The sequence below is a fragment of the Vigna unguiculata genome, chromosome 2 (assembly GCF_037176805.1).
Source record: "Vigna unguiculata cultivar grain cowpea cultivar isolate G323 ecotype 2 chromosome 2, ASM3717680v1, whole genome shotgun sequence".
NCBI classification, from domain to species: domain Eukaryota; kingdom Viridiplantae; phylum Streptophyta; class Magnoliopsida; order Fabales; family Fabaceae; genus Vigna; species Vigna unguiculata.
Genome location: NC_140793.1, coordinates 8,465,427 through 8,489,906, shown reverse-complemented (window position 1 = coordinate 8,489,906; position 24,480 = coordinate 8,465,427). Strand labels below are relative to the sequence as shown.

Genomic DNA, 24,480 nt, shown 5'->3' with positions numbered 1-24,480 from the left:
TTGATTCAGTCAGTCATAAAAATAATAAAACTATATATTTTTAATGTAATAAAAATACATATTTCGCTAGTAAAGAATAAAAATGTATATATTTTATTAAAAAAGGTTTAAGTGTATGTATCGTTTAATTAATTAATTAATAATTAAAATAATGATGGTGACGCACAGGCACAGCCGGTGAGGGCCGCCAAAGAACAAAACTCCTCGCTCATGCGGAAAGAAACATTCCATAGACCAACAAACTTTCATTTCAGTTATTTTTTTTTATCAAACTCACACGAACTTCTTCACTCTCTACTTTCATTCCTTCAACACAATCAAGGGTTTCAACTTTGAACACAGCCATGGCCACTCTTCAGAGTTGGAGAAAAGCCTACGGCGCTCTCAAAGACACCACTAAAGTTGGTCTCGCTCATGTCAATAGTGATTATGCGGTATCATCTCTCAATTTCAATTTCAATTCCATATTCATTTTCGTTTTTTTCGTTCATTCTTATATCGAATGTGATTGAATTTTTTATTGATCGTTTTTCTGTTCATGTTATTAGGAGTTGGAAGTTGCCGTAGTCAAAGCAACCAACCACGTCGAGTGTCCTCCCAAAGAGAGACACCTTCGCAGTGCGTCACTCGTAATAATTGTTCATTTTGTTATTTTGTGGCTTTGAGTTTTTTTTTTTTTGTTTATTTGTTTATTCTAAAATGATGAAACTGCATTCCTTGTAGAAATTTTGCTCGCAACTTCTGCTGTACGGCCTAGAGCTGATGTTGCGTGCTGCATTCATGCGCTTTCGCGACGGTTGGCGAAGACGCGAAACTGGACGGTATTTTAATTTTTTTAATTTTTGTGATTTGAATGCTTTTACGACGTGAAATGATTGTGATCATTGGTGTTTTTTTTTTTTTTTAAATATAACCGTTTATGGTGTTTTTTATTTGAGAGTTATTGATTGTATCCCGCAGAGATGCTGATGTGTAAAGTGTTAAGAGCACCCTTTCTAATATATTTTTCCTAAAGTAGCATTCTCTTTCATAGAATAAAAACTTCTAAATTAGGTAGGAAATTCACTACAGAAGGTCATCCACCAGAATTTTGCGATTTTCCATAAATTTCAATCACCGAGTGTGTTCAAACATTTTGTTACTAGTATTTTCATCACTAATGGAAACGTGAAATTTGGTTGTTGCATATCAGTTTTTTTCAATTTGAAGTTGTTGCTCGCTGTGAAAAATTTGCCTTCTCTTTACGATTGTGGCTGTTACAGGATGTGAAGTGAATGTGAGGCTTTTAATTAAGAGTGAATATTTGGAAGTTATGCTTTTTCTTTGAGTATTGTTGACTCCTACAGAGATACTGACATGAAAATGTGAAATCTTACACTAATGGAAAAAAGAAATCAGTATGGATTTTCAAGCTAAGTGAATTTTGAACACTGTAGAGTTTAGTTCTCTATCGTCTTTTCTTTTTTCTGTACAGTAACATCAGACGGGATTTTATCCAAGGAGGGGTCAGTATGCAAGAAAATCAGTTTGTCTTTTGTGCTCGGAATGTAGTGAGGTTGTGTATGAGGATGCATAGAGTGTTATGCAGATATTAGAGGCATCTACGATTCTTTCTTAATAGGTGACGTTGATTGACTGAGGGAAATATATAATGCTTGGGATTCAAACTATGCAGATAAATTGACGAAATGCAGCAGGCATGATTTTTAGATTGTGTACACGATATTTTTTACCAGACAACAATTAGGGCAGTAATTTGTGGTATTTGAGGGTTGTGATGGAAAGTACCAAAGGAGCAAAACTTAAATATAGCAGAGATGAGATTTCCGAGATGTGGAAGACACAAGAAAAGATAAGATCGTAAATGAATTTTCTTAGAAGAAAGTGAGTGTTGCCTTTCAAGGAGCTTATTTGCCTGACATGGTTTCAATTAATAGCCCTATTAATAATATATGGCGGAGGAAGATTGGAAAAAACTTTCAAGAGAATTTTTTTAAGAGGACCTTGATCTAAGATGTGTCCAATTTTGTGATGAGGACTCATCATTTTGCATAACATCACTCTTCTTTATAGGGTTGTAAAGGCGACCACCTTCCTTTTCATGATGTAGTTGCAGTTGTGAAATTCAAAATCAATTGAATTTTGCGTCAAATTTGAACTATTGCGATGTTAAAATATTTGTTGTTTTACTGGAGCTTTGAATTCTTCATAACCTTATATAATATCTAGTATTCGTTTACTGCTCGCCGGGTCAAATAGATAATTTGTCTAATGGGTTTTTGAGTTTGTGCTTTTGCAATATTGTTGTTATGAATGTATATATATGTTTTTTTCTTACATAACTTTCAATAATTGGTTGCTTTAGTCTAGTTATATAGCTTATAACCTTCTAATGGTTAAGTACGCTTATATTTCAATTCTTTTGGTCTTGCTAACAGGTGGCACTGAAAACATTAATCGTGATTCATAGGTTATTGAGAGAGGGTGATCCTACTCTTAGAGAAGAATTTCTTAATTTCTCAGAGAGGGGGCGCATACTCCAACTTTCTAACTTCAGAGATGATTCTAGTCCAATAGGTTAATTCTTAACTCTGTCTTCATATTTTTGGGTTTAATTTATCTATTGGTCCCTTTACGGTCTTGAAGTTTTTTTTTTTTTATTTGATCTCCGTGTATTAAAGCTTGTAATTGGGTCCATAGAGTCTAAGAAATTTCTAATTAGGTCTATTAAATGTAAAATCATTCATGAGCCATCCACCTAGAAGCTTATAACCTTCCTATAAACTCTCTTTAGTACATTTCAATGCTCCTAACGGAGAAGTTTATCAAAATAAACTCTTTCTTTAGCTTATTTTAGCAAGATTCACTGAAGCTTTTGAATAATCTCACATTTCATAAGAGCTTGAATAATAACTAAGTTGTCTCTCATTTTGAATTATAGAATTGTATATGTTCTGAATGTATTGTGTGTGTAATGCAGACCACACAATATGTATTTATACTATTGAATAGAATCAATTACAATAAAGGCTCATAATAATATGGAATCAATCACCCTAATTTACGAGATTGTGTAACGGTTGATTTACTAGAAATTTGTAACTATTGATTATATTCTAACACTCCCCCTCAAGCTGGATCATATATGTCATATGCACCAAGCTTATTACAAATGTACTCAACCCGAAGGTCTCTAAGGGACTTGGTGAATACATCAGCCAATTGATTGCTAGAGTTGACAAAATTAGTAGCGATTTCTCCAGAGAGCACTTTTTCTTTAATGAAGTGACAATCAATTTCATGTATTTGGTTCTTTCGTGGAAGACCGGGTTTGATGCAATGTGAAGTGCAGCTTAATTGTCACAAATAAGCTTTGTTTCATGGATGTCCCTTAGTTTTAGTTGTAGTAGTAGTTGCTTGAGCCATGTAAGAATGCATGTTTAATATCTAGCTAATGAAGAGGCCAATGATGAATAGCAGCCATAGCTAGAAAGAGATGAACAAAAGTTATTTTAGCCACCGGAGAAAAGGTGTCCCCATAATCTAGACCAAAAATTTGTGTATATCCTTTGGCGACCAAACGAGCTTTTAACCGATCAATATGACCATCAAGTCCAATTTTCACTGTATAAATCCAACAACAACCAAAATTTTGCTTGCCAGGAGGTAAAGAAACAAGTTCCCATGTGCCATTAGAATGTAAGGCTGCCATCTCCTCTACCATTGCCTGACACCAACCGGGATCAGCCATGGCTTCACCTGTAGTCTTAGGAATACACACAGAATCCAAAGAAGAAACAAAGGAGAAATAGGATGGAGACAAACAATCATAACTAATGGTAAAAGCATAAAGATGGTTCGAATTACGAGAGGAACGAGTACCTTTTCGTATCTCAAAAGGAAGTTCAGGTGCAGGAGGCGTGGGCGGAGGGGCGATTGGAGCAGGAGATGATGCTTGAGGATTAGTAGTGTGAATCACAATTGGAGTTTGAACTCGTCTATGGTATTGAAGCAAAGGACGTTGAGGAGAAGGCGAGACTTCTAAAGATTCTACTGTAAGATTGACTTCCAATATAGTAGAAGTGTAGAACGGGATTAGTCTCGAAAAAGGTGACATCAGTAGAAACTATATATCATTGAAGTTGAAGAGAAAAACAATGGTAGCCCTTTTGAAGGCGTGAGTACCCAACAAAAATACATTTGAGAGACTTGACAGAAAGTTTATCTTTACCTGGAGTAAGGTCATAGACAAAACATGTACAACCAAGGACACGAAGAGGAATGAAGTAAAGATCTTGTGTGAGATATGAGAGAGTGAGGAACCTCATTATTAAGGATGGAGGAAGGCATGCGGTTGATCAAATGACATGCTGTAAGAATGACATCTCCCCAGAGTCGAAGAGGAACGTTTTGGTGAAGAAGAAGGGTACGGCAGTTTCAACCAAGTGTCGATTGAGGTGTGTGAGAGCAAGATGTTTGATGGAGGATACCTTGTGAACTAAGAAAAGACTGAAACTGCGAAGACATATATTCATGAGCATTGTCAGTGCGTAAAATTTTAATAGTGGTCCCAAATTGATTTTTAATATCAGTCGAGAAACCTTGGAATATAGAAAAAACATCAAATGATTTTTTATTAAGAATAACCAAGTACATCAGGAGAAATCTTCAATGAAAGTAACGAAGTAATAAAAAACTCAAAGAACAAACATGACTAGGACCCCAAATATCGGAGTGAACTAAAGCAAAAGGTGATGAAACGCTTTTATTAACTCAAGTACCATAGGTATGACGAGTGTGTTTTCCTAATTGACAAGACTCGCATTGAAAAGACGAATTGTAATAAAAACTAGGAAGCATAAGGTGCATTTTGGTAGGACTAGGATGACCTAAGCGTTGATGCTCAAGGGCTTGAGACGCAGTGGAGATACAAGCTACCGATTGTGACAAATAGTATAATCCTCGAGACTCATGTCCTGCTCCAATCGTCTGTCCGATATGCCGATCTTGAACAAGAACATAATTATTAGCAAAAAGAACAAAGTAATTGTGGGTGCGAGTGAGCTTGGTTATGGAGATTAAATTAAAAGGACACCTAAGAATATAAAGCACAAAATTTAAGGTAAGATTAGAAGAAGGTTGTGTTTGACCAATGCGATGAACTTTATTTGAGAGCCATTTGCCATGGTAACAGAAGGTAAAGAATCCAAATAAGTCAGTTGAGAGAAAAAAGACTTGTTACCAAACATATGGTCAGAGTCAAGAATCCAAGGTCCAAGGTCCAAGGGAGGAAGACTGAGAAATACAGGCTACAGACGGCGGCGATAGGTTGTGTAGGTTGCATGACTGCCTTGTATTGGAGAAACTCATTATAGGCATCAACAAAAATTGAAACCTCATCTGATGATTTTGAAGAAATGACCTGAACAATATTAGCTGTCTTGTGTTGTTGTCGTGCCTTTGTATGACATTCTACCTCAGTATGGCCATACTGTTGACAAAAATTGCAACGAGGACGTTGACCACGATATCCATCACGAATTCCACTTCGTCCACCCTGGTAGGAAGATTGGGAGTAAAAAGCAAAGGAATCAGTTGGGGGTACGGGAGAATGACCAAACATGTGAGGAACTAAGAGGCGAAGTAATTGTTCACTAACAGTGTCATAAGATGGAACAACCGTGCCAGATAAGATTTAATTGCGGACAAAATCAAACTTAGTAGGAAGTCCAGCAAGTGCAAGAACCATAAAAAACTTGCCACATTTTTCAGCGTGTTTGACTGCATCATTAGTGAAAGGCATGAGCGACTCAAAATCAGCAATTAAGTGATCGAGCTTACCAAGATATGTCTGTATATCATTATTTTCCAGCTTCACAATTATAAGGTTGGAGACAACGTTGTAAAGGCGATGAACATCATGGAGTATACTCTCTTGGCTTTGTTCCAAACATCATAACAGGTAATAAAAGCGTGGTATTGAGGCTGCAATTTGACATCAATAGAGAACCAAAGAATGCTACACAAGGAGGCATCAATTTGTATCCATTGGGCTTGATCATTACTTGGAGTTTAATCCTAACTCAATCCCACAAAACTGGCTTGTAAGGTGAGGTTTGCACCTCACTTATATATTATGAAATTGTCTTATCTCTGGTCGATGTGTGACTTCCAACACACCCCATCAAGCTGAGGTATATTCATCTCATGCGTGGGACTAGAAATTGAGTGGTCCGTTAGCAGCTTGATAGCGGGTGGAACAGAATGTCCAAGAAAGTTCGTTAGGATAGGCTCTAACTTGGCTCTGATACCATATAGAATTGTATATGTTCTGAATGTATTGTGTGTCTAATGCAGACCACACAATATGTATTTATACTATTGAATAGAATCAATTACAATAAAGGCTCATAATAATATAGAATCAATCACCCTAATTTACGAGATTATGTAACGGTTGATTTCTTAGAAATCTGTAAGTGCTGATTATATTCTAACATGAATAATAACCTTAGGCGACTACATGGTACCGTTGCCTTTCTAACCATGTGGTGTTGAGGAGTTCTATCCTTTTCTTTTTTCTTTTCCTGGAGTTATAGGGGGGTTTAGTTAAGGGAGGAAAAGATAGAACAAAGAATTTAAAGAGTATGATATTGTGTATATTATATTGAGGTGATAAAAAAATACAAGAGACTAATTCTTAGTTATGTAAAACTCAGAATGTGTATGCAAAACTGTGTTTCTTCAGGAGAATGCTCTTATGCAGTTTAATACAAGCTACATGTTTCCTGTAAGTTAGCAAAAATTCGAGACATATATCAATCTTAAGTAAATAGAAAATAACAGATTGAAAAAGTTACAAATATACAACTGAAAAGACGTTGCTGCTTTAAATGTCCAGCAGCTACGCTATGAACTTTCTGGTTTTAAATCACCAGTAAACTGCCAGTTAATGCATGGAATCTGCCATAGTTGTCGGGAAACACTAGTAAGCACTAGAACTTATTCAAGAAGCAGAATTTCAGATCTTCAAACAGAGAAGTCGGGAAAATAAATTTGAGGTAGTATGAGCCATAGTTGTCATGAGTTAGCACTGGAATGATTGTTGAGAGAAATTACCGATAGTGTAATCCATAGCAAAGGAGGCACCACCAGAAGATTGTTAGTACGAGGTGAAATCACCACTAGTATAGTTCGTTTGTGGGAAAAGTATGGCATGGTAAAGACCTTTCACTGTACCCATCCTCAATGCTATGTTAGTTTTGTAAGAGAACAAGATAATAATCAGGACCAATTATCAAGTAGAGGTAATTGCCCCGAAGAATGTGAGGAAATGGGAAATCATACCAAATCCGCAGAAAAAGGAGAATCCGTCAGATATGATCACCAGCCCATGAGCCAAGCAGCCACGGGAGTGAACAGGGAGAGGGGGACTGAATTTGACTAGAGAGTGAATGAATGACTAGGGAAGACAATTGGAGTGAAGTGGTCAGAAAAGGGGGAAACACATTCCCATGTGCCACAACAAGGATGTACAAACCCGAAACAGCAACTGCAAAAGGAGAGATGGTGGTGGATAAAGAAGTCCAATTGGACAGGGTGAGATCAGATCAGAACTGAGACCGGTAACAGTCGAAAGATTAATGGATGCAATCTTATACACGGCTGAAAGGAGATGTGCGGGTGTTGGCTTAGGATCTTCAGATTGTACGTGTAAGCCTGTGTGAAACTTCTGATAGTGAAAGCAAGCTGCTGCTGATAGATATGAAAGGACAGACAAGATGATGTCGGACTTAGAAGAAAATATAGGGTTTGAGCAGCTGGAATTTGTCCTCATTTAACAGGGAAGCAGAAGATAGTTGCTACAAAGTGAAGTTCGGTGAAATAGAGTAAACCATAGAGAACTGGGTAGTTGAATAGTAGCAGGACAGATTGCAAAAAATGGAACCTCTCTAATACCTGTTCAAAATACAGGGTTTAGTCAGGGAAGGTGGGAAAGAGAGAAAAAAAAAAGACGTTGGATACTATGATCCTGTGTTATATTTACATTAGTACTAGACTTATAGTCCTAATTAACTAGAATAAAGAACCAAGCGAAGAAATATAGTGAAACATGAAACCACTATTTAGAGATCATATGAGATACTCTAGGTAATTTTGGAACTATAAACATATTGTGTGATATTTTCTGGCAATTTGTTGGTGGGTAATGTGTAAATGCCGTAGTGAGCGCTCTTTGAAACTTAAGATCTCTCCTGACTTTGGTTAGTCTCCAGGACGATCCAACTAGCCTAAACTACTTTGTATAAACAGAAAGTTATATTTTAACAGGTGGGCTTATCCGGTGCACTGTTTACAGTTCAAGCCCAAATGGCTCTTAGGTAGCAGGGTGCTTGAGTTGCACAATACAGTTCAAGCTTTTGGGAACTTTGGTCATTTACTTCAAGTTCCTTTACTTCAAGTTCCTTACTGTTGTCGTAAGAAATTTCTAATTGTAAGCTAGATTTGATGACCTAATTAGAAAACTTTTAAACGTTGAGGATCCAGTAAATTTATAATTGGTTCCTTTTGTTTCACGAAATTTTAAATGGTTTCTTGGATTCAGCATACCCTTAACAGTTCTTTAGCAGAACTACAGAACAAAAGGGATCCAATCCAACTAGAACTTTTGAAATTTACAGACCCAATTAACAACTTACAAATTATAAATACCTTATTGGAAATCCCTAAATATTGCAGGGACCTATAGATCAGTTAATCCTTTTTAACTACGGTTGAAGCTTTAACAAATTATCTTAGATTTATGTTTTTGTTTCAATAACTTAGTTGCGTAATTTGACTGAGATGTCATTTGCTTGCAGCTTGGGATTGTTCTGCCTGGGTTCGTACTTATGCATTATACTTGGAAGAAAGACTTGAATGTTTCTCGATTCTGAAGTATGATATTGAAGCTGAGCGTCTACCTAAGCCTGTTGCTGGTCAAGACAAGGTAATTTTCGCTCTCTCGGATAAAATAAGAGATTTATTGCAATTAAGTGAGTTGCAAGGTAATTTTATTAAATTGTGATTATATTTTTGTGATATCTAATCCAATAAAGTAAAAAGCATCATCTATATGACAGTTTTTGCCTGGAAAAATAAATACAAAATCTAACTACCTCCTTTAAATGTGCAAGTGTATATCTTTTATATTTCATTGCTTGTTCTTTAGATTCTCAGACTTGCATGACTGTTTTAAATATACTCAGAAGTTTGTTATGTTAGTGTATGTTGTTGCTTGCTTGCTGGCCAGACTTACACACATACGTACATATACATATATATATACATATATATATATATATATATACATATATATATATATATATACATATATATATATATATATATATATATATATACGTGCCAATAGTTATTTAACAAGCTTGTAGAAACACTAGCTCTAGTGTAACTATTTGTCTACATTTATATCGTATTTTATGTTGTTGAGTTAAAATTTAATTGTTATGATTTTTATTATTTTACATTTTAACGTGTATGTTAATAGTATATTTTTTAATACATATTTATTTGTGTAATTTATTTATTTTTATGTGGTTTTTGTTTAAATTGAGATATTTTTTAAGAGATTTAGAATTAAGATCGAAGAGGTTTGAAGCTATCAAAATCAATTTTGGTGGTAATTTGGAACCGAGGATGAGAAAAAAAAAAGGAATAAAGTGGTGCCACGTAAATTAAGGAATAAAGTGGTGCCACGTAAATTAAAGGGTATATGGAAAAGTAAAATATGTACATAACGAAAGACAAATCTCCTTATATTGTTATAGATAAATTCCAGCCAAGTTATTTAGCATTTTAGTTTATGGAATTCTTATTTACCATGAGACACGGCCAACCTGCTGGATATGATCGTAATTTATTTTATACTTACTATCTTCTGCGCACCAACACTTAATTTGATCATGGCCCTCTATATTTGACAAATCAACTAGTTGTATTGTATATATCATGTTCCTTTTGAGTTTGTTTCAATTATTGTTACATGAATAATTCGTACTGTGTCTTTTTGCAAGTGATGCAGGACAAGTAAAGCCTGAACAATACACGAATGGAAGTAGATAGAAAATAGCAAATGATGTTTCTGCCTTTATCCTGTTCCCCTGATTTAGTGAATGGTTTTAGGGAAAGGAGGCTACCTATTAAAATAAGAAAAAACCTATTAAGATAGAATGGAAAAGTGAGGATTGAAAGTAAGAGACTAGGACAGGGATAGGGAACACAAAGGACAGAAGAGACAGAATCATAGTATTAATCAATGAGAAAATATGAAAAATTCATAGTAACGCCTTGTCTATATCCAGGGGGGCCTACTAACCTTGTGGTGGTCAAAATTCAATTTGAAGTAGTTTTCATAATTTCTGAAATGTGTGCTTTCATTTTTGTGAACTATTTTTGTGAAGTTTTCTTGCCATGCTCCAAGCAGGGGTATAGCAGGACAAGGGATTTGAATAGTGAGGAGCTATTGGAGCAATTGCCTGCTTTGCAGCAGCTTCTCTATTGCCTTGTTGGTTGCCGTGTAATATTCTGAACCATGTGGAGATTCATTGTCCTTTTTCTATATTCAGTCCCTCTCTTTCTTCCAAAATTGTTCTATCGGTATTGTATTCATTTTTAAATAATGGCCAACCAATTGTGCTGCGACTTTTCAGCCAGAAGGAGCAGCTGCTAGGAGCTATGTGATACAATATGCCCTGGCCCTGGTATGTATTGTGTCAACATATTCATTTAGAACTTTCAAATTGACTAGAAATAAATTAGTTTTTTTTTTCTAAGAACAATTTTCTAGGTGTGACATTTATAATATATTTCTATCAGTACTCTTATATAGCCATAGCTTGGGGGGAATTATGATATATTATTTTGCAGTTGTTGACTAATGCATAATTTGATTGATCACTTGATCTTAGAAGTTGTGGAACACTTTTCTTTGGTTTTTGTTTATGTGGATGACAACAATGGAAAACTAATTTGTTGGGCTATGAAATTCAAGAATTAACTGGGAAAACAGACACATGTCTAAACTATTTACTGCTTCCTTGAAAAATGGTGGTACTGGTAAAATCCTTCTCCATTTTGGGTCCCTGGTAATGTGAACTGATTTCAATAATCTTCATCTAATACATCCTTTCAGGAAAGGGACAACTGTTATAGTGACAATTTGCTTGCAATGATGGCTCATTTGTAGTTGTAGATTCTTAATTTCACTGATCACACTTGTGTTTATATCTTTCATTTGAAACATTTGTTAGGTTATATTGAAGTTAAATACTTTTAAAGATTCATTTATTAGATGGCTTTGGAATCGGTTAGTTTTGCTATTGATGTGCTTCTTATGATCATTTTAGGTTCTAAAAGAGAGCTTTAAAATTTACTGTGCTATTAATGACGGCATTATCAATCTTGTTGATAAGGTAAACCGACGTACATTAACCTACGCTATACATTAAGTAAAATCTGTACAATGCTGGTAATTGATAATTTTTTATTTCCTTGTAGTTTTTTGAGATGCCAAGGCATGAAGCTACCAAAGCCTTTGATGTCTATAAACGTGCTGGACAGCAGGTTATTTGTATGCCACTCTGCTTTTGTAATATATTTTTCCACGATTCTTGTATTGAGATGCCTGCTCATTACAGGCAGAAAGTCTCTCTGATTTCTATGAAATTTGCAAAAGATTGGAAATTGCTAGGAATTTTCAGTTTCCTGTTTTAAGAGAGGTATATGTCTGTTATTGTACCAATTTAGTGTAACAAGTTCTCGTTCTTTTTAAGTTTTCTCACTGCTTACATTTTTATGTTTTCAGCCTCCGGTATCATTTCTTGTTACCATGGAAGACTACATAAAGGATGCACCTCGACTGGTTGCAGTTTCAAGTGAGCCATTAGTAAGTACATAATTCATTGTTTATAAAGGAGTAATTCTCAGGGTTTCTGATAGGAAAGGGAAAAAGGAGGGGGATCTTGAAAGTATACTATAGGAAGAAAAATAAAAATAGAAACAGTTAACTGGTTAACAGTTAGTTGTTATCTGAAATGAGATGAGGACTTTTTGTAGAAGTCTATATATTGTCATGTATAGGAGAGGAGAGGGGGGGAATGGGAATTTTGTAGATTGAGCTTTAGCTCTTTGTGAAGGGAAACACTTGAGGAGAGAGTGCTCTCCTATTTTGTGTTCTTTTCAGTCTATTCAACAGAAAATATTACTCTCCTTTCTCGGTTCAATTCTGGGTTCCTAACACTTTCTTTATCATTGGCATTTTTTATTAATAGATTCCAGACATCAATGCATTATTTTCCGTAAGATTGAACTTTTGGATTAGGTTCTAGGTCACTAATACTGTTCTTTATCAACAGTTACTGACTTACAGACCAGATGATGTTCCCACAATAGAATACGATAAATTATCTCAAGAACAGGAGCCCTCAGTGCCTGTTGATGATGTTGTCTCAAATTCTGAGCTTGCTCCTCCTCCAGCGTCCCACAACTATTTTGAAACTGGAGACTTGCTGGTAAACTTTAACGGAAGGTTCAGTTATTTCAGATTATGTTTTTCTTCAACTTCATTCTTTATCGTGGTTGCAGGGGTTGAATGACAGTACATCTGAAGCATCCTTGATGGAAGAAAGAAAAGTTCATGCCCTAGCCATAGTTCCTACCGAAATTGGTGAGGTTTTGTTTATCAGCTTTCAAAATTCTACAATTTAGTGAGGTTTGGTAGATAATATGTACGACTGTTTTGTGCATACATATGAATTACCGCTTTAGATTCACAAGCTGATCCGGCCAGAGATTTTGATCCAACCGGATGGGAGCTTGCTCTGGTTACCCCTCCAAATACAACTATTTCTTCAGTCAACGAGACACAATTGGTAGGTCGTCGTTCTTACCTTTTTAGTGTGTTTATTTCCCCTTAAATTTTACTAGCTTCCTAGGCTTTTTCTTTTCTTCAAATTATTCTCACAAATAATCAGATACTAAACATGGGCGTATAATTTATTGATACCATTCACTAAATTCAGTTAGATGTTGGATTTTGAACTGGATCTGTTTTAGACCACAAGCAGGAGGTTTGGTATAATTAAAAATTACTTCGTATTCTATTATTGACTTGCAAGATTAATGCATCATATGGTTTTTAAACTACTATTTTAATTTTTGAATTTTATAGAGTTAAATATTAAAATAAAATTAAAAAAACCAAGCATTCGTCATGATTGATCAACTTATGGTGTTTCATGATTCAGCAGTTTGGATCATTGGATAACACGTTCAGGAAACTATTATTTGGAGTCAAATGTGATGTATTGCGGAAGTATAGTGTATGTCTGCTGCTTGCTTACCTTTGTGATATATAGGATTTGTAGTACTGTTTCAGAAGACATAAATATAAATTACTCGTAAGAGGAGTATGTTTTACATAATTCTAGGCATCAAGCTTGTTTATGTCTGCTCTTGATCTTTTATTGCATGACATCATTTTTATCATGTTACACATGGTTTTCTCTTTTCTTAAGGTCGCCCATTCTGTGTACTACTCAATGTCACATTGATTAGTTTGTTTAGTGATTTGCAGGCGATTCCTCTTTTTCACCAGATTAGTATTTCTGATTTGTGCAACTTCTTTTTATGATTCTTAAGCAAAATCAAGAGTTAATTGTTTGGTTATTCACATGCTAGATCGTTAATAAAAATTATTAGCAGCTGTATTTATCAGTTTTTTCTTTTCACTGATTATCAGGCTGGTAGGTTGAATTCTCTCACCCTCAACAGTTCATATGATCAAGGAGCATATATATATCCACAACAACCTGTTTTTGGAGTGCCAGCTCCTAATCCATTTGAAGTTCAAGATCCTTTTGTTTTGTCAACTAGCATCCCTATTGCAACAATTTCTCAACAGCATGTAAATCCTTTCGGTCATTACCAACCATATCACCCTCACCAGCAGCATATGCTGATGAGCTCAGCAAATCCTTTCGAGGATGCAGGATATGGGGCATTTCCTTTGCATCCTGTTTCTCACGCTCATAGTAACAATCCATTTGGAAGCACTGGCATGATATAGGAGCACATTATTTCAGAGATTCAATGTTAGATAGATATGGTTTGTAGGATGAAATGTTTAAAGATAATATGGTCATAATGTCAATCATCTTATAATAAGACAACGGTGGGATTTTATTTTTCTCTGGTTAAATCTCCATTCAAATTCCTACATGCATACGTTTTCAATGTTCACATACATATCTTGAATAGAGATTGTATACATAATGTGCCTTGTTCCATCTCGACGGTTGACACATGATTTTTGAGTAGTATTAGGAAATTGAGGAGGAACAGCTTGGGGTTGTGATCGTTCTGCAGCAAAAATACCACTGATGTACAATGAAAGTGGCAATATAGGTAGCACTTCTATTAAACCTCAAGTATCTGCAAGATGAAATCCAAACTTGGAACAAGTTTCGGCAAAGAAAGGAAATAAAATTCCACACCCTCTTCTAATCTAGACACTACCTAATATATCATTCATTTTTCTTTCCCTGCCTTCAACTTCCACGTTTTTCTTTTTCACGCGGAACCGTTCACATTGCATACACCCTTACTTCAATATTTTCTTCCAACAACCCTTCTTTAAAAAAAGCTGATTGCTACCCTGGTCTCGTTGGTGTTTTGTTAGTTCTTGATTTGGACGTAGAATTTGGCAAAAAGTATTGTTGGAAGTTAATGTAGAAATTAAAGTTAGGTAGCTTTTATTGGTATGCATTTTTCTTTTTGTAAAAGGAATCGAGCAACATTGGAAGTTACATTGGTTTCGGATTTATTTTCTAAGTGTGCAATATGAAACTCTTAGATTGAATAATCTAAAATAATAATTATTTATTCAGTGTACTTTAATATTGTATAATCTAAAAGGACAATTGTTGCGTTTTATACTATTTGTAATTATGAATTCTGGATTATACAGAGTGAAAAGAGTACCCCGTTGTGGAACACATTAATAAAATAAAACCATAATTGGCATTATTTCAAAATTTAATCTATTAATGTGAACATAAATTACAAATAAGGCTATCTGTAAGACCACTTTTCTGGTCTCATTAAAGGATAGGGCCTTAACTTTTGGGCCTAAGGGCTAGCCCATAGGGTACCAAAAACCCCTAAACCAGCCTTATTCCTTTCATTCTCTTCAGAAAAACAGCAATCTTACTCTCTCTTCTCCCTCCAACAGAGCTCTGTTAGGGTTTGGCTCTCATTCTTCGTTTGAGCTAGGAGAACCCCATTTTTTTACATGTAAGTCAATCCCCAACTAATACTTCCTTTTTTTAGCTCTGTTGTTGCAGTTCCAACTAGAGCTCTTTTAGTAATCTCGTTTTCTGTTCTAGTGTCAGTATTCCAGCTTGCAAATCATTTCTTGGATCTGTAGTAATCCTCTAATGTGTGCTTGTACCTTCCGCTAGCATTCGTTCAGGTAAGGGAAGCTAGAACCTTCTTGATTGGTGCGATGGTTGTTATCTTGCTTGTGTTTCGTGATTTTTGAGCTTATATGTTGCTATGAATGTATGGTATGGTTGGCATTATTGTTTGGATGTGAAAATATGGCTGTTGCAGGATGAATAGTGGCGAGACCCGACACTCTCGCCTAGGTGACCCAGCCTCGCCCAGGTGACCCAGCCTCGCCCAGGCAACCCAGCCTCGCCCAGGCGAGACTTGCAGAAACATACCCAAACTCGCGCTCGAGCTCTCGCGTAGGCGGAGAGTTTTCGTTTGAGCGAGACACCATCTCACTCAGACGAGAGAGGCTTGCCTAAGTGAGGACGCGTGGGGGCTTGAGGTATGTGCTACATGTGTAGCTCAGGCGAGGAGGCTCTTTTTGGGCGAGGGGTATCCTCGCTCAAGCGAGTAGCGGCTCGCTTAAGCGAGAATCCGCGAGTCTTGCAGGGTTCCCTGATGATAGTCTCGCCTAAGCGAGACCCTGTGGCTTGGCCAAGACTGGCACGAGACTTCACTATAGAACTGTTCCTTTCATGTTTGTTTGGCTTAGTATGCTTTACCTTGAGTTTAAGGTAAGGATTGCATCCTAACACTCTAAGGAGTCAGTTAGTCTCACTTAGAGCGGACTGACTCATGTGGTAAGAGTAGCAGGAGGCCTGAAATTCATTAAGGGCTAACCTTGTGTGTGAGGGAATTGATTTATTGCAACACTTGTAACACTTGTAACACAGCTCGGGAGTGAGTAGCTAGAGGGTGAGCAGAGGTATCCATCACAAGTGCGAGCATCCACTAAATCTGACCAGATTATATGTATCCGGATGAGTCGAGTCTAGTTTTAGTGTATTGATTGGGAGGTCATAACGTGCTTGGATGATGTATGTATATTGGACTGTGAAAGTGTATCTGAATGCATGATAAAATCTTTTTGGCTCTAGCTTACCCTTGGCTTGTTTGATTGCTTTGTATGTTGATTTTCTACTTTTGCGATGATCATCAATTTATTGATGGGAGCAGATGTGAGAGGTACTCGAGGTCGACAAGGAAGAAATGAGAGATGATCTGCTGCATAGTCTATCTGGGCTTGATTTCACGTTTTATTTTGGGTTTTTTCTTTAGGGCTATGGCCCATGTACTTGTCGGTCCTTTTAAATTCCCATATGATTCTATCAACTTTATATCTTGATTCTTTTTGGCATTGTGGTGTGCCTGGTTATCGTAAGGAGTGGTGTTTAAACTCCAGGACTGCGCTTCTTATTATCCTGTGTAACGCTTCCTTTACTTATGACTATAAATTAAATGGGGTGTTACACTATCTATAAATTTGTATTAATCCATTAAAACTTATATTTCCTATATCTAAAACTCATAACAATAGGAATTCTAACAATACTCTAATAGACAATGATACAAATTTGTAACACATTACCACGATCTTAGAGTTTTTATTATACATACTGTCTTATAGATGGCAAAACATGTTAGTCAACTTACTTTTATCCGGTTTGTAATATTGTCATAAAAAATGGGGTGAAGTGAGGTTATCTATTACTCTAAAACATGTTGAAAATCTTGACCCGCCAAAGGACAGAGAGAAAGGTTGACCCATAAAAAAAGAGCTTATTTAAAATTGTATTGGGACTAAAAGGTCATAGCTCAAATTAACACCTATCCTCTGGTTGTATATTTGTCTAATGCAAAAGCTGAATACATGACAACTACTTAAGCACGCTATTTGGGTTTAAAGGTTAACGGAGTAACTCAAGCACAAACATAAAAGGTTTGTTGTGTATTGTGACGATCTTGTTGACAGATTTTAATAAAAATTTTTGAAAGTATCAAAATAATATATTCAAAATTTATATATTAAATTATCGTCACTAATATAACAAAAGTATATATAATTTAGTATTGATATCTCCTTGTATGTTTCTCTTTAAAAAATGATAATTTTAAAATTGTATTTGATATGAAACTCATTTTAAATAAGTTTTCTAATTTTATATCTTCTACTCATTGAATTTTTCCATATTTGAGAACATTTTCCATAAATAAGTTTCAAAGGATTAATATGAAACTGACTACCTATGATTCTTTCATTCGTAAGAAAGGTTCTCTAATTCAACAATTAGATCTTTATTATCATGTTTTCATTCTTGAAAATACGTGAAGAAGTAAATTTGTATTATTTTCATCTTCACTTACAGATATTTTTTCTTTTATCACTCTAAAATAAATGAACAAATATATTATTTTATTCTTCATCAATGTACCTATTTAAAAGAAAAAATAAGATTACAAAAAAATTTATAAAAATCTAATCGAAAATTGAGAAACGTAATTACTAAAATCATGTTTAAAAAATAGATATAAAAAAACCTATAATACATAATTTTTCCTTCTATGTACATAAAAAAAACTCATGAGATAAAAAAAATACTAAAAATCAAACTAATATTTCACTATCAAAATACAAGAGAGAGTTACCTTTTTATCAATAAAAATGAAAGAGAATTGATACAAATGAGAGCAGAGAAGATGAATTAGTGTTTAACTTTCTATTTTATTTTTTCAAAAACAAGAATTTATGCAAGAGTAGAAGATGAATACAATAAACAATAAGAGAGAAGAAAAAAAAATCTAAATAAATTTTATTTTTCTCTATTATATTTAAGTTTATATTTTATTATTTATTAATATTAAATACTATATTTTATAAAAAAATAAAAATCTATCTAAAAAATTTATTTAAAAAATTAACATATATTTAAAAAAAATTAAAAATTTTTGGGGGCTATACCCCTACAACGCTATGAAGATCCCCTCTGGGTCTCGTGTCTCGCACATGGCAAGAAATCCTCTCTTTTATTGTAGAACAAGACACATAGGTATACGATACTACTTTTTATGTTTTAATTAAATTATTTAGCTATTAATATTTTTTTGGTATAATTAGTCGTATAGCACCCAGTTTAGGGTTAGAATGTCAAATAGGTATCCGATTTTAAAAGAGTGTCAATTGCATCCCAACTTTTGAAAAAGTGCTTTAATTAGGTCCCTTTCAGACAGAGTTGACTAACGCCGTTAGTCAACGTGCCACGTGTCAGTCTGTGTTTTTTTTTTTTTTTAAAAATTTTAATTTTTTTAAATTTTTAAATTTTTTAAATTTTTTTTTAAAATGCCACGTGTCAAGTCCTTATGTGTGACACGTGACATTGTCAGTGCCGCCACGTGACATTGTCAGTGTCACGTGTCAGTATCACTATCAGATGTCATTGTGTTGATCTCGATTTAGTCTCCATATATGTTTTTTTGTTTCAATTTAATACCTAAGTATGTGTATTGAGTCAATTTTGTCCCAAATTTTTTTAATAATTAAAATCTATTTTTTTATAAAATTAAAAGTAATTAAGTATAAAAGTTTAAGAAAAATTAAGTAATTGATATTTATATTAAAATTTAGTGGTAAAAGTCATTTTATTAAGTCATTTTTAATAATAAAAAAAATTAGTATAACATTCAAACTAATAGAAATTTTGGTTTAAAATTAGTAAGAGACAACATTGTTCTATTTAAAAAAAAAATTAACAAAACATGAGTACTTAATAAAAAAGTAATTAATAAACTAATATGTTAAAAAGTCATTTTTAATAAAAAATATTAGTATAACATTTATATAAATAATAAATTTGGTCTGAAATTGAGAGGAACAATATAAATATTAGTACTTAATTTTGTAAAAATATTTATACTTAATTATTTTTAATCTTATAAAAAATGGATTACAAAAATGTTTTAATTATTAAAAAAAATTGGGATAAAATTGAATCAGATACACATACTTAGGTACTAAATTGAAACAAAAAGACATATATGAGAACTAAATCGAAATCAACACAATGACATCTGATAATAACACTGACATGTGGCATTGCAATGCCACGTGACACTGACAATGCCACGTGTCACACACAAGGATTTGACACGTGACATTTTTATTTTTATTTTTCAAAAAATTTTAAAAAAAATTTTAAAAAATTTTAAAAAAAATCAAAAACTCACAGACTACTGACACGTGTCACGTTGGCTAACGGCGTTAGTCAACTCTGTCTGAAAGGAACCTAATTGAAGGACTTTTTTAAAAGTTGGGATGCAATTGACATTTTTTTAGACGGGGTACCTATACGACTAATTATACCTAATATTTTAATTAAATTATTTTATCAATAGGTAATTTATTGATTGTTTTAAATCTTCAAAAAGGAAGAAATATATTTCAAAGTGGATAAATTATTTTATCTTTATATTTTACTGTTACACATTATTTCAAAACTTAGATAAAATTATTTTGCTATTAATATTTTAGTTAAATTATTTTATATAACATATAGTAGGTCGATTAATCAAAGATCCATAGTGCCAATACCCCTTTATATAGCGTCTCAATTATAAAGACTTAACATATATTCGAATAAAAAAAAGTTTCTCATAAACCACACAATATTATTTGTACATATAACAGATGTTTTGTACCTTCTACAAGCTGCAAATTATTTATATATCCAGATTTTGAGTTAATAGCAACATTCCATCAAAATGAGAAGAATAATTAAATTAAGGGTGTGATAATTTTAAAATTAAATAAAGTTTATTTTTAATAAAATAAATTTATTAAAGTAGGTATTTATATTGATCTTACATTAAAATATATATTTTCCGAATGAGAAATTAATTTTATTTTTATGTTAAATAAACATTAAATACGATGTGATAATATATATATATATATATATATATATATATATATATATATATATATATATATATATATATATATATATATATATATATATAAATCAAAACTCAAAACAAATAAAATTATTATGAGTCCGAATAAGATAAGATACAATGATCTCATATAACCAAACTTCTAAAAAAAGATTTAAAAAAATTGAAAACTCGTACTCATTTACTTCCTCACTCTAAATAAAATCATTATTACTCTCTACTTATTCTCTCGGACATTATACAACACCCACAATTCAATTTTGTCATCTAGTCTTAAAATTCTCTTTCTTGCATAGCATTTTTTTTCTCTCTCTCTAAAATCATCTCCCTGTCTGTTGTAGGTTACAAATTGATAATTTTTTTTCTTCTGAGGAAAATTTTTCTTTGTACATATCTAGAAGATTTACATGGCTACCAACAAGTTTGCAACCATGTTGCATAGAAATACCAACAAAATCACAGTGGTTCTTGTCTATGCCATCCTTGAATGGATTCTGATCATCCTCCTTCTTCTAAATTCCCTCTTTTCTTATCTGATAATGAAGTTTGTGGATTACTTTGGTCTCAAAAGGCCCTGCATATGGTGTTCAAGGATTGATCACATCATAGAGCCTGAAAATAACAAGTGTTCTTGCAGGGATCTCGTGTGTGAAGCTCATGCTATTGAGATTTCCAAACTGGGTTTCTGCTTGAACCACAGAAAACTTGCTGAATCAGAAAGTATGTGTGAGAATTGCTCATCTTCGTGTCGCCCAGAGTTTGTGAACTTGTCCCAGAGTTTTGGCCACTTTCCATGGATGCAGCAAAAGGGTATGGTTCATGGTTCTGATGATAATAACAAGGTACTTGACAATGGGATGGAGCCTTTGAGGTGTTCTTGTTGTGGTGACAACTTTGTTAGCAAGTTTTACCTGTTCAGAGATAAGCCTTCTTCGAGGGTTTTCGATTGTACCCAGAAAGAGAATTTGATTAGTGAAAGTGAGGTTGAGACAGAGGTTGATGAGGGCCATCATAACTCAGATTATGGCAGAGATGATTTTGTGGCGCTTCATCCTCCTGAAGAGGCACAGAACACTGTAGAGAAAAGGGGAAGCGACATTGTTTTTTATGTTGCGGAGTGCTCAGGTAGAGGAGGAAAGGAGGAAGATGATGTGAGTATTTGTTTTGTGCGGCATGGTGACAAAGAAATTGTGTATGGTGAAAACTTCAACCTGGGTTTAGACACAGAGAAAGGGAAAGAAGAACCAATTGGAGAGGAAACTTTGAATGTCCAACCCTGTGAGGAGACCAGTCATCAACTTTCTTGCTCTAATGAGATCACCGAACTGGTTCCACCCAAACATTTGGAATTTTTCATTCATGGTGATGATTGCCTTTTGATTCCTGTTGAATATGGTAGTTCCTTTGCCACAGAAAGGCAAAATCAACTTAGATATAAGGTGGGGGATGACGGGCTTGGTGGAGATGAAGATGTTATTTTGGATTTTGATTTAAATTCTAGTGCAGAATCTGAACCTGTTATTGAGAATTGGCACACTCCATTGCATACTGTGCCAGTGTCTCCAGGTAAGAGATTAGAATCAATAGTAGATGAAGAAAATTTGGAGCAAAACTGTCAAGTGGTGAAGTTAGCTCCAATAACTGAAGACTCAAGAGTGAATGGTTATGTTGATGCAAACATGAAAGGAAGAGATGAGGAATTATGTTCAGTTGTACCACAAGGTTTCAACCTCTAGTCTTAGTTTTGTTCTGTTTTCTTGGTTGAGCTTAAAATGTTCTAATACTTTTCTGTTCTTTCAGTGTCTGAAGATGCAACACAAATGCGTGATGATGAATTAAGAGAAGAAGTCTCAACTCAAAATCAAGACTTTATTCTGAAATCCAATGAAGAAGTGCAAGAAATCTCATCTTGTAACACAACTACTTTTACTGTCCATGATGATGGTGGTAAGTATTGTCAGCTTTTCTTCGTTCTTCCACAAGTCCATAACAAACAATTGTGACATCTATAAGCTCTACCCGTTTCCTTCACTTTTATTTTAAAATAGATAATGAGGTTTTCTCAAGAGTAATAAAGAATTTGCAGAATTTAAAACAATGTCACTTGTTATGATTATGCCAACTGTACATAACCATTTGCATCATCTTTAGAGCCTAATGAGATGAAAGAAGAAACAGTTCCTGATACACCCACTTCTGTCTGCAGAGAATCTACATCAGCCACACAAGATGCTACTACTTCTTGGAAGAAAAGAATCGGAAACAGAAGAATCATTGGAAGTAAGTGCTATATGTGATACAGAATATGGTGAGTTGACAATTGAGAAGTTGAAATCAGCACTGAAAGCTGAAAGGAAGGCCTTAAATAGTCTATATGATGAATTAGAAGAAGAGAGGAGTGCATCTGCAATTGCGGCAAATCAAACAATGGCAATGATAAATAGGCTTCAGGAAGAGAAAGCAGCAATGCGGATGGAAGCTTTGCAGTATGAGAGGATGATGGAAGAACGATCTGAGTATGACCAGGAAGCTTTGCAGCTTTTGAATGAACTTCTGATAAAGAGGGAGAAAGAAAAACTTGAGCTAGAAAATGAGCTTGAAATATATCGAAAAAAGGTTTATGAATATGAGTTTAGAGAAACTATGATAATACCAAGAAGAGAAAGTAACATAAGAAGCAGAACTTCTCCTTCTTGTAGCAATGCTAGATATAGTGATGAACATGAACTACCTATTGATAAGAGTCGATACACAAGCCAAGAAAATGGTATTTATAGCCATCAAGAAGAGTTCAGAAGCCAGAACACTTCCGAAGATGATGTTATATATTTGGAGGAATCATTGGAAAACTTGGAGGAAGAGAGGTTATTGATTCTCGAACACCTGAAGATGCTGCAAGAAAAGCTTGTTATCTTGAATTGTGAAGAAGAGTATTTTGATGGTATTAAATCAGTAGAACATCTTTGTGAAGAGAATGCAAATGAATACCAAGACAATAATGGTTACATAGGTCAGATAAATGGATTAGCAAATGGTAAGCACCGTGATGGAATGCAAACAATGTGTACAAAAGGCGAGAGGGTTCTCCCAGTCTATGATGAAACAGACACAGAAGCAGAAAACGGGGTCATGAGCAATGGTTTAGATTTTACTTCCTTGCAAAATAGTTCAGATGAAAAGGTCCAATTAGAGAAGAAAACTTTCAAAGTAGAAGTGAAGGTGGATCATGTTCATGAGAGACTCCAAGCTCTGGAGGCAGATAAAGCATTTTTAAAGCACTGTATCATATCCTTGAGGAAAGGGGATAAGGGTTTAGATCTTATCCAAGAAATTTTGCAGCATCTTCGTGATCTTAGGAATGTGGAACTCAGAATCAAGAACATTAGAGACACTGCTGTGCAAGAACTCAATTAGTTATTCCAAACAGATAATTGGTGAGACATACATTAGAATATAATAGATTTCTATGGTTTATCGTCTAAGAGAGCATTTACTGATGTATTGAGGCCTTGCTAATTGTAGCTATCACATCTATGCTATGTTGGAAATGATGTAGAAACTGGAAATCAAGCATGCATACACATACACAACTTTTGTCCCTACATAGATATGGACAATAGATACAATGCATCACATCAACTTAACCTAATAATTGAAAGCTACTTGATGGAAAGAGAAGAATCATGGTATGGCCAAGTTGACACAATGGTCATGGACAAAACTAACTTTTGTGGACAATATCCATCATTACCTTATGGAAAAAAGGTTGATGATATGCATAATTATTGTTTCTATAGCAAGGTGAAACCACCCTGGCACTTGTATTTTATGAGTAAAGGCCAGGCTAGCAATGCAGGAGAAATCCAACTAAGATTCTGGGGCAGTCTCCAAGATGATGTTCATTAGACAGACAGAATGAGGGCCACTTTTTGTCAGTTTTTTTAACCTTTTTTGGGGAGAGAGAAGAGAATAAAGAGGTATCCTCTTCCTTTTCTCTTTATCATCTTTTTGCATTATTCATCTGAGAGCTTTGTTTGTTTCTAAGCGGGAAAGAGTGAGTCATCACTTCACTCAACTTCTGTATAGTAAAGAAAATATATAATGTGTTCATTTGTAATCATATAAAAAGTTAGTGTTTGTCTA

General features: G+C 34.4%; 2 protein-coding genes across 4 annotated transcripts; both read left to right on the top strand.

Annotated features, from left to right (window-relative positions):
- The first annotated feature begins 191 nt into the window (after nt 1-191).
- Nucleotides 192-14,275, top strand: LOC114168515 (putative clathrin assembly protein At2g01600). Of its 2 annotated transcripts, XM_028053368.2 has the most exons (15): nt 192-434; nt 549-618; nt 724-821; nt 2,439-2,577; nt 8,862-8,989; nt 10,484-10,576; nt 10,710-10,760; nt 11,406-11,471; nt 11,557-11,622; nt 11,697-11,777; nt 11,864-11,944; nt 12,414-12,569; nt 12,643-12,724; nt 12,826-12,929; nt 13,799-14,275. In XM_028053368.2, the coding sequence occupies exons 1-15, from the start codon at nt 345-347 to the stop codon at nt 14,123-14,125; spliced, it is 1,632 nt and encodes a 543-aa protein (XP_027909169.1). In that variant the 5' UTR covers nt 192-344; the 3' UTR covers nt 14,126-14,275. The 2 variants fall into 2 exon arrangements, with proteins under 2 accessions (XP_027909169.1, XP_027909177.1); XM_028053376.2 differs by lacking the exon at nt 11,697-11,777.
- A 6,302-nt stretch (nt 14,276-20,577) lies between these two features.
- LOC114174678 (myosin-binding protein 2-like) lies at nt 20,578-24,480 on the top strand. 2 transcript variants are annotated; one of them, XM_028059506.2, is made up of 4 exons: nt 20,578-22,059; nt 22,138-22,284; nt 22,544-23,771; nt 23,860-24,480. In XM_028059506.2, exons 1-3 carry the CDS (start codon nt 20,745-20,747, stop codon nt 23,749-23,751), a joined length of 2,670 nt encoding a protein of 889 aa, XP_027915307.1. In that variant the 5' UTR covers nt 20,578-20,744; the 3' UTR covers nt 23,752-23,771; nt 23,860-24,480. The 2 variants fall into 2 exon arrangements, with proteins under 2 accessions (XP_027915307.1, XP_027915306.1); XM_028059505.2 differs by having other exon boundaries at nt 22,544-24,480.

What these genes read in the sequence shown, in the direction of transcription:
- LOC114174678 (XM_028059506.2), top strand. Translation starts at nt 20,745, where the DNA reads ATGGCTACCAACAAGTTTGCAACCATGTTGCATAGAAATACCAACAAA. An exon ending in ATGTTCAGTTGTACCACAAG is followed by an intron (nt 22,060 to 22,137) that starts GTTTCAACCTCT and finishes CTGTTCTTTCAG; the next exon opens with TGTCTGAAGATGCAACACAA. An exon ending in TACTGTCCATGATGATGGTG is followed by an intron (nt 22,285 to 22,543) that starts GTAAGTATTGTC and finishes TTCTGTCTGCAG; the next exon opens with AGAATCTACATCAGCCACAC.
- LOC114168515 (XM_028053368.2), top strand. Translation starts at nt 345, where the DNA reads ATGGCCACTCTTCAGAGTTGGAGAAAAGCCTACGGCGCTCTCAAAGAC. An exon ending in TACAATATGCCCTGGCCCTG is followed by an intron (nt 10,761 to 11,405) that starts GTATGTATTGTG and finishes TGATCATTTTAG; the next exon opens with GTTCTAAAAGAGAGCTTTAA. An exon ending in ATAAACGTGCTGGACAGCAG is followed by an intron (nt 11,623 to 11,696) that starts GTTATTTGTATG and finishes TGCTCATTACAG; the next exon opens with GCAGAAAGTCTCTCTGATTT.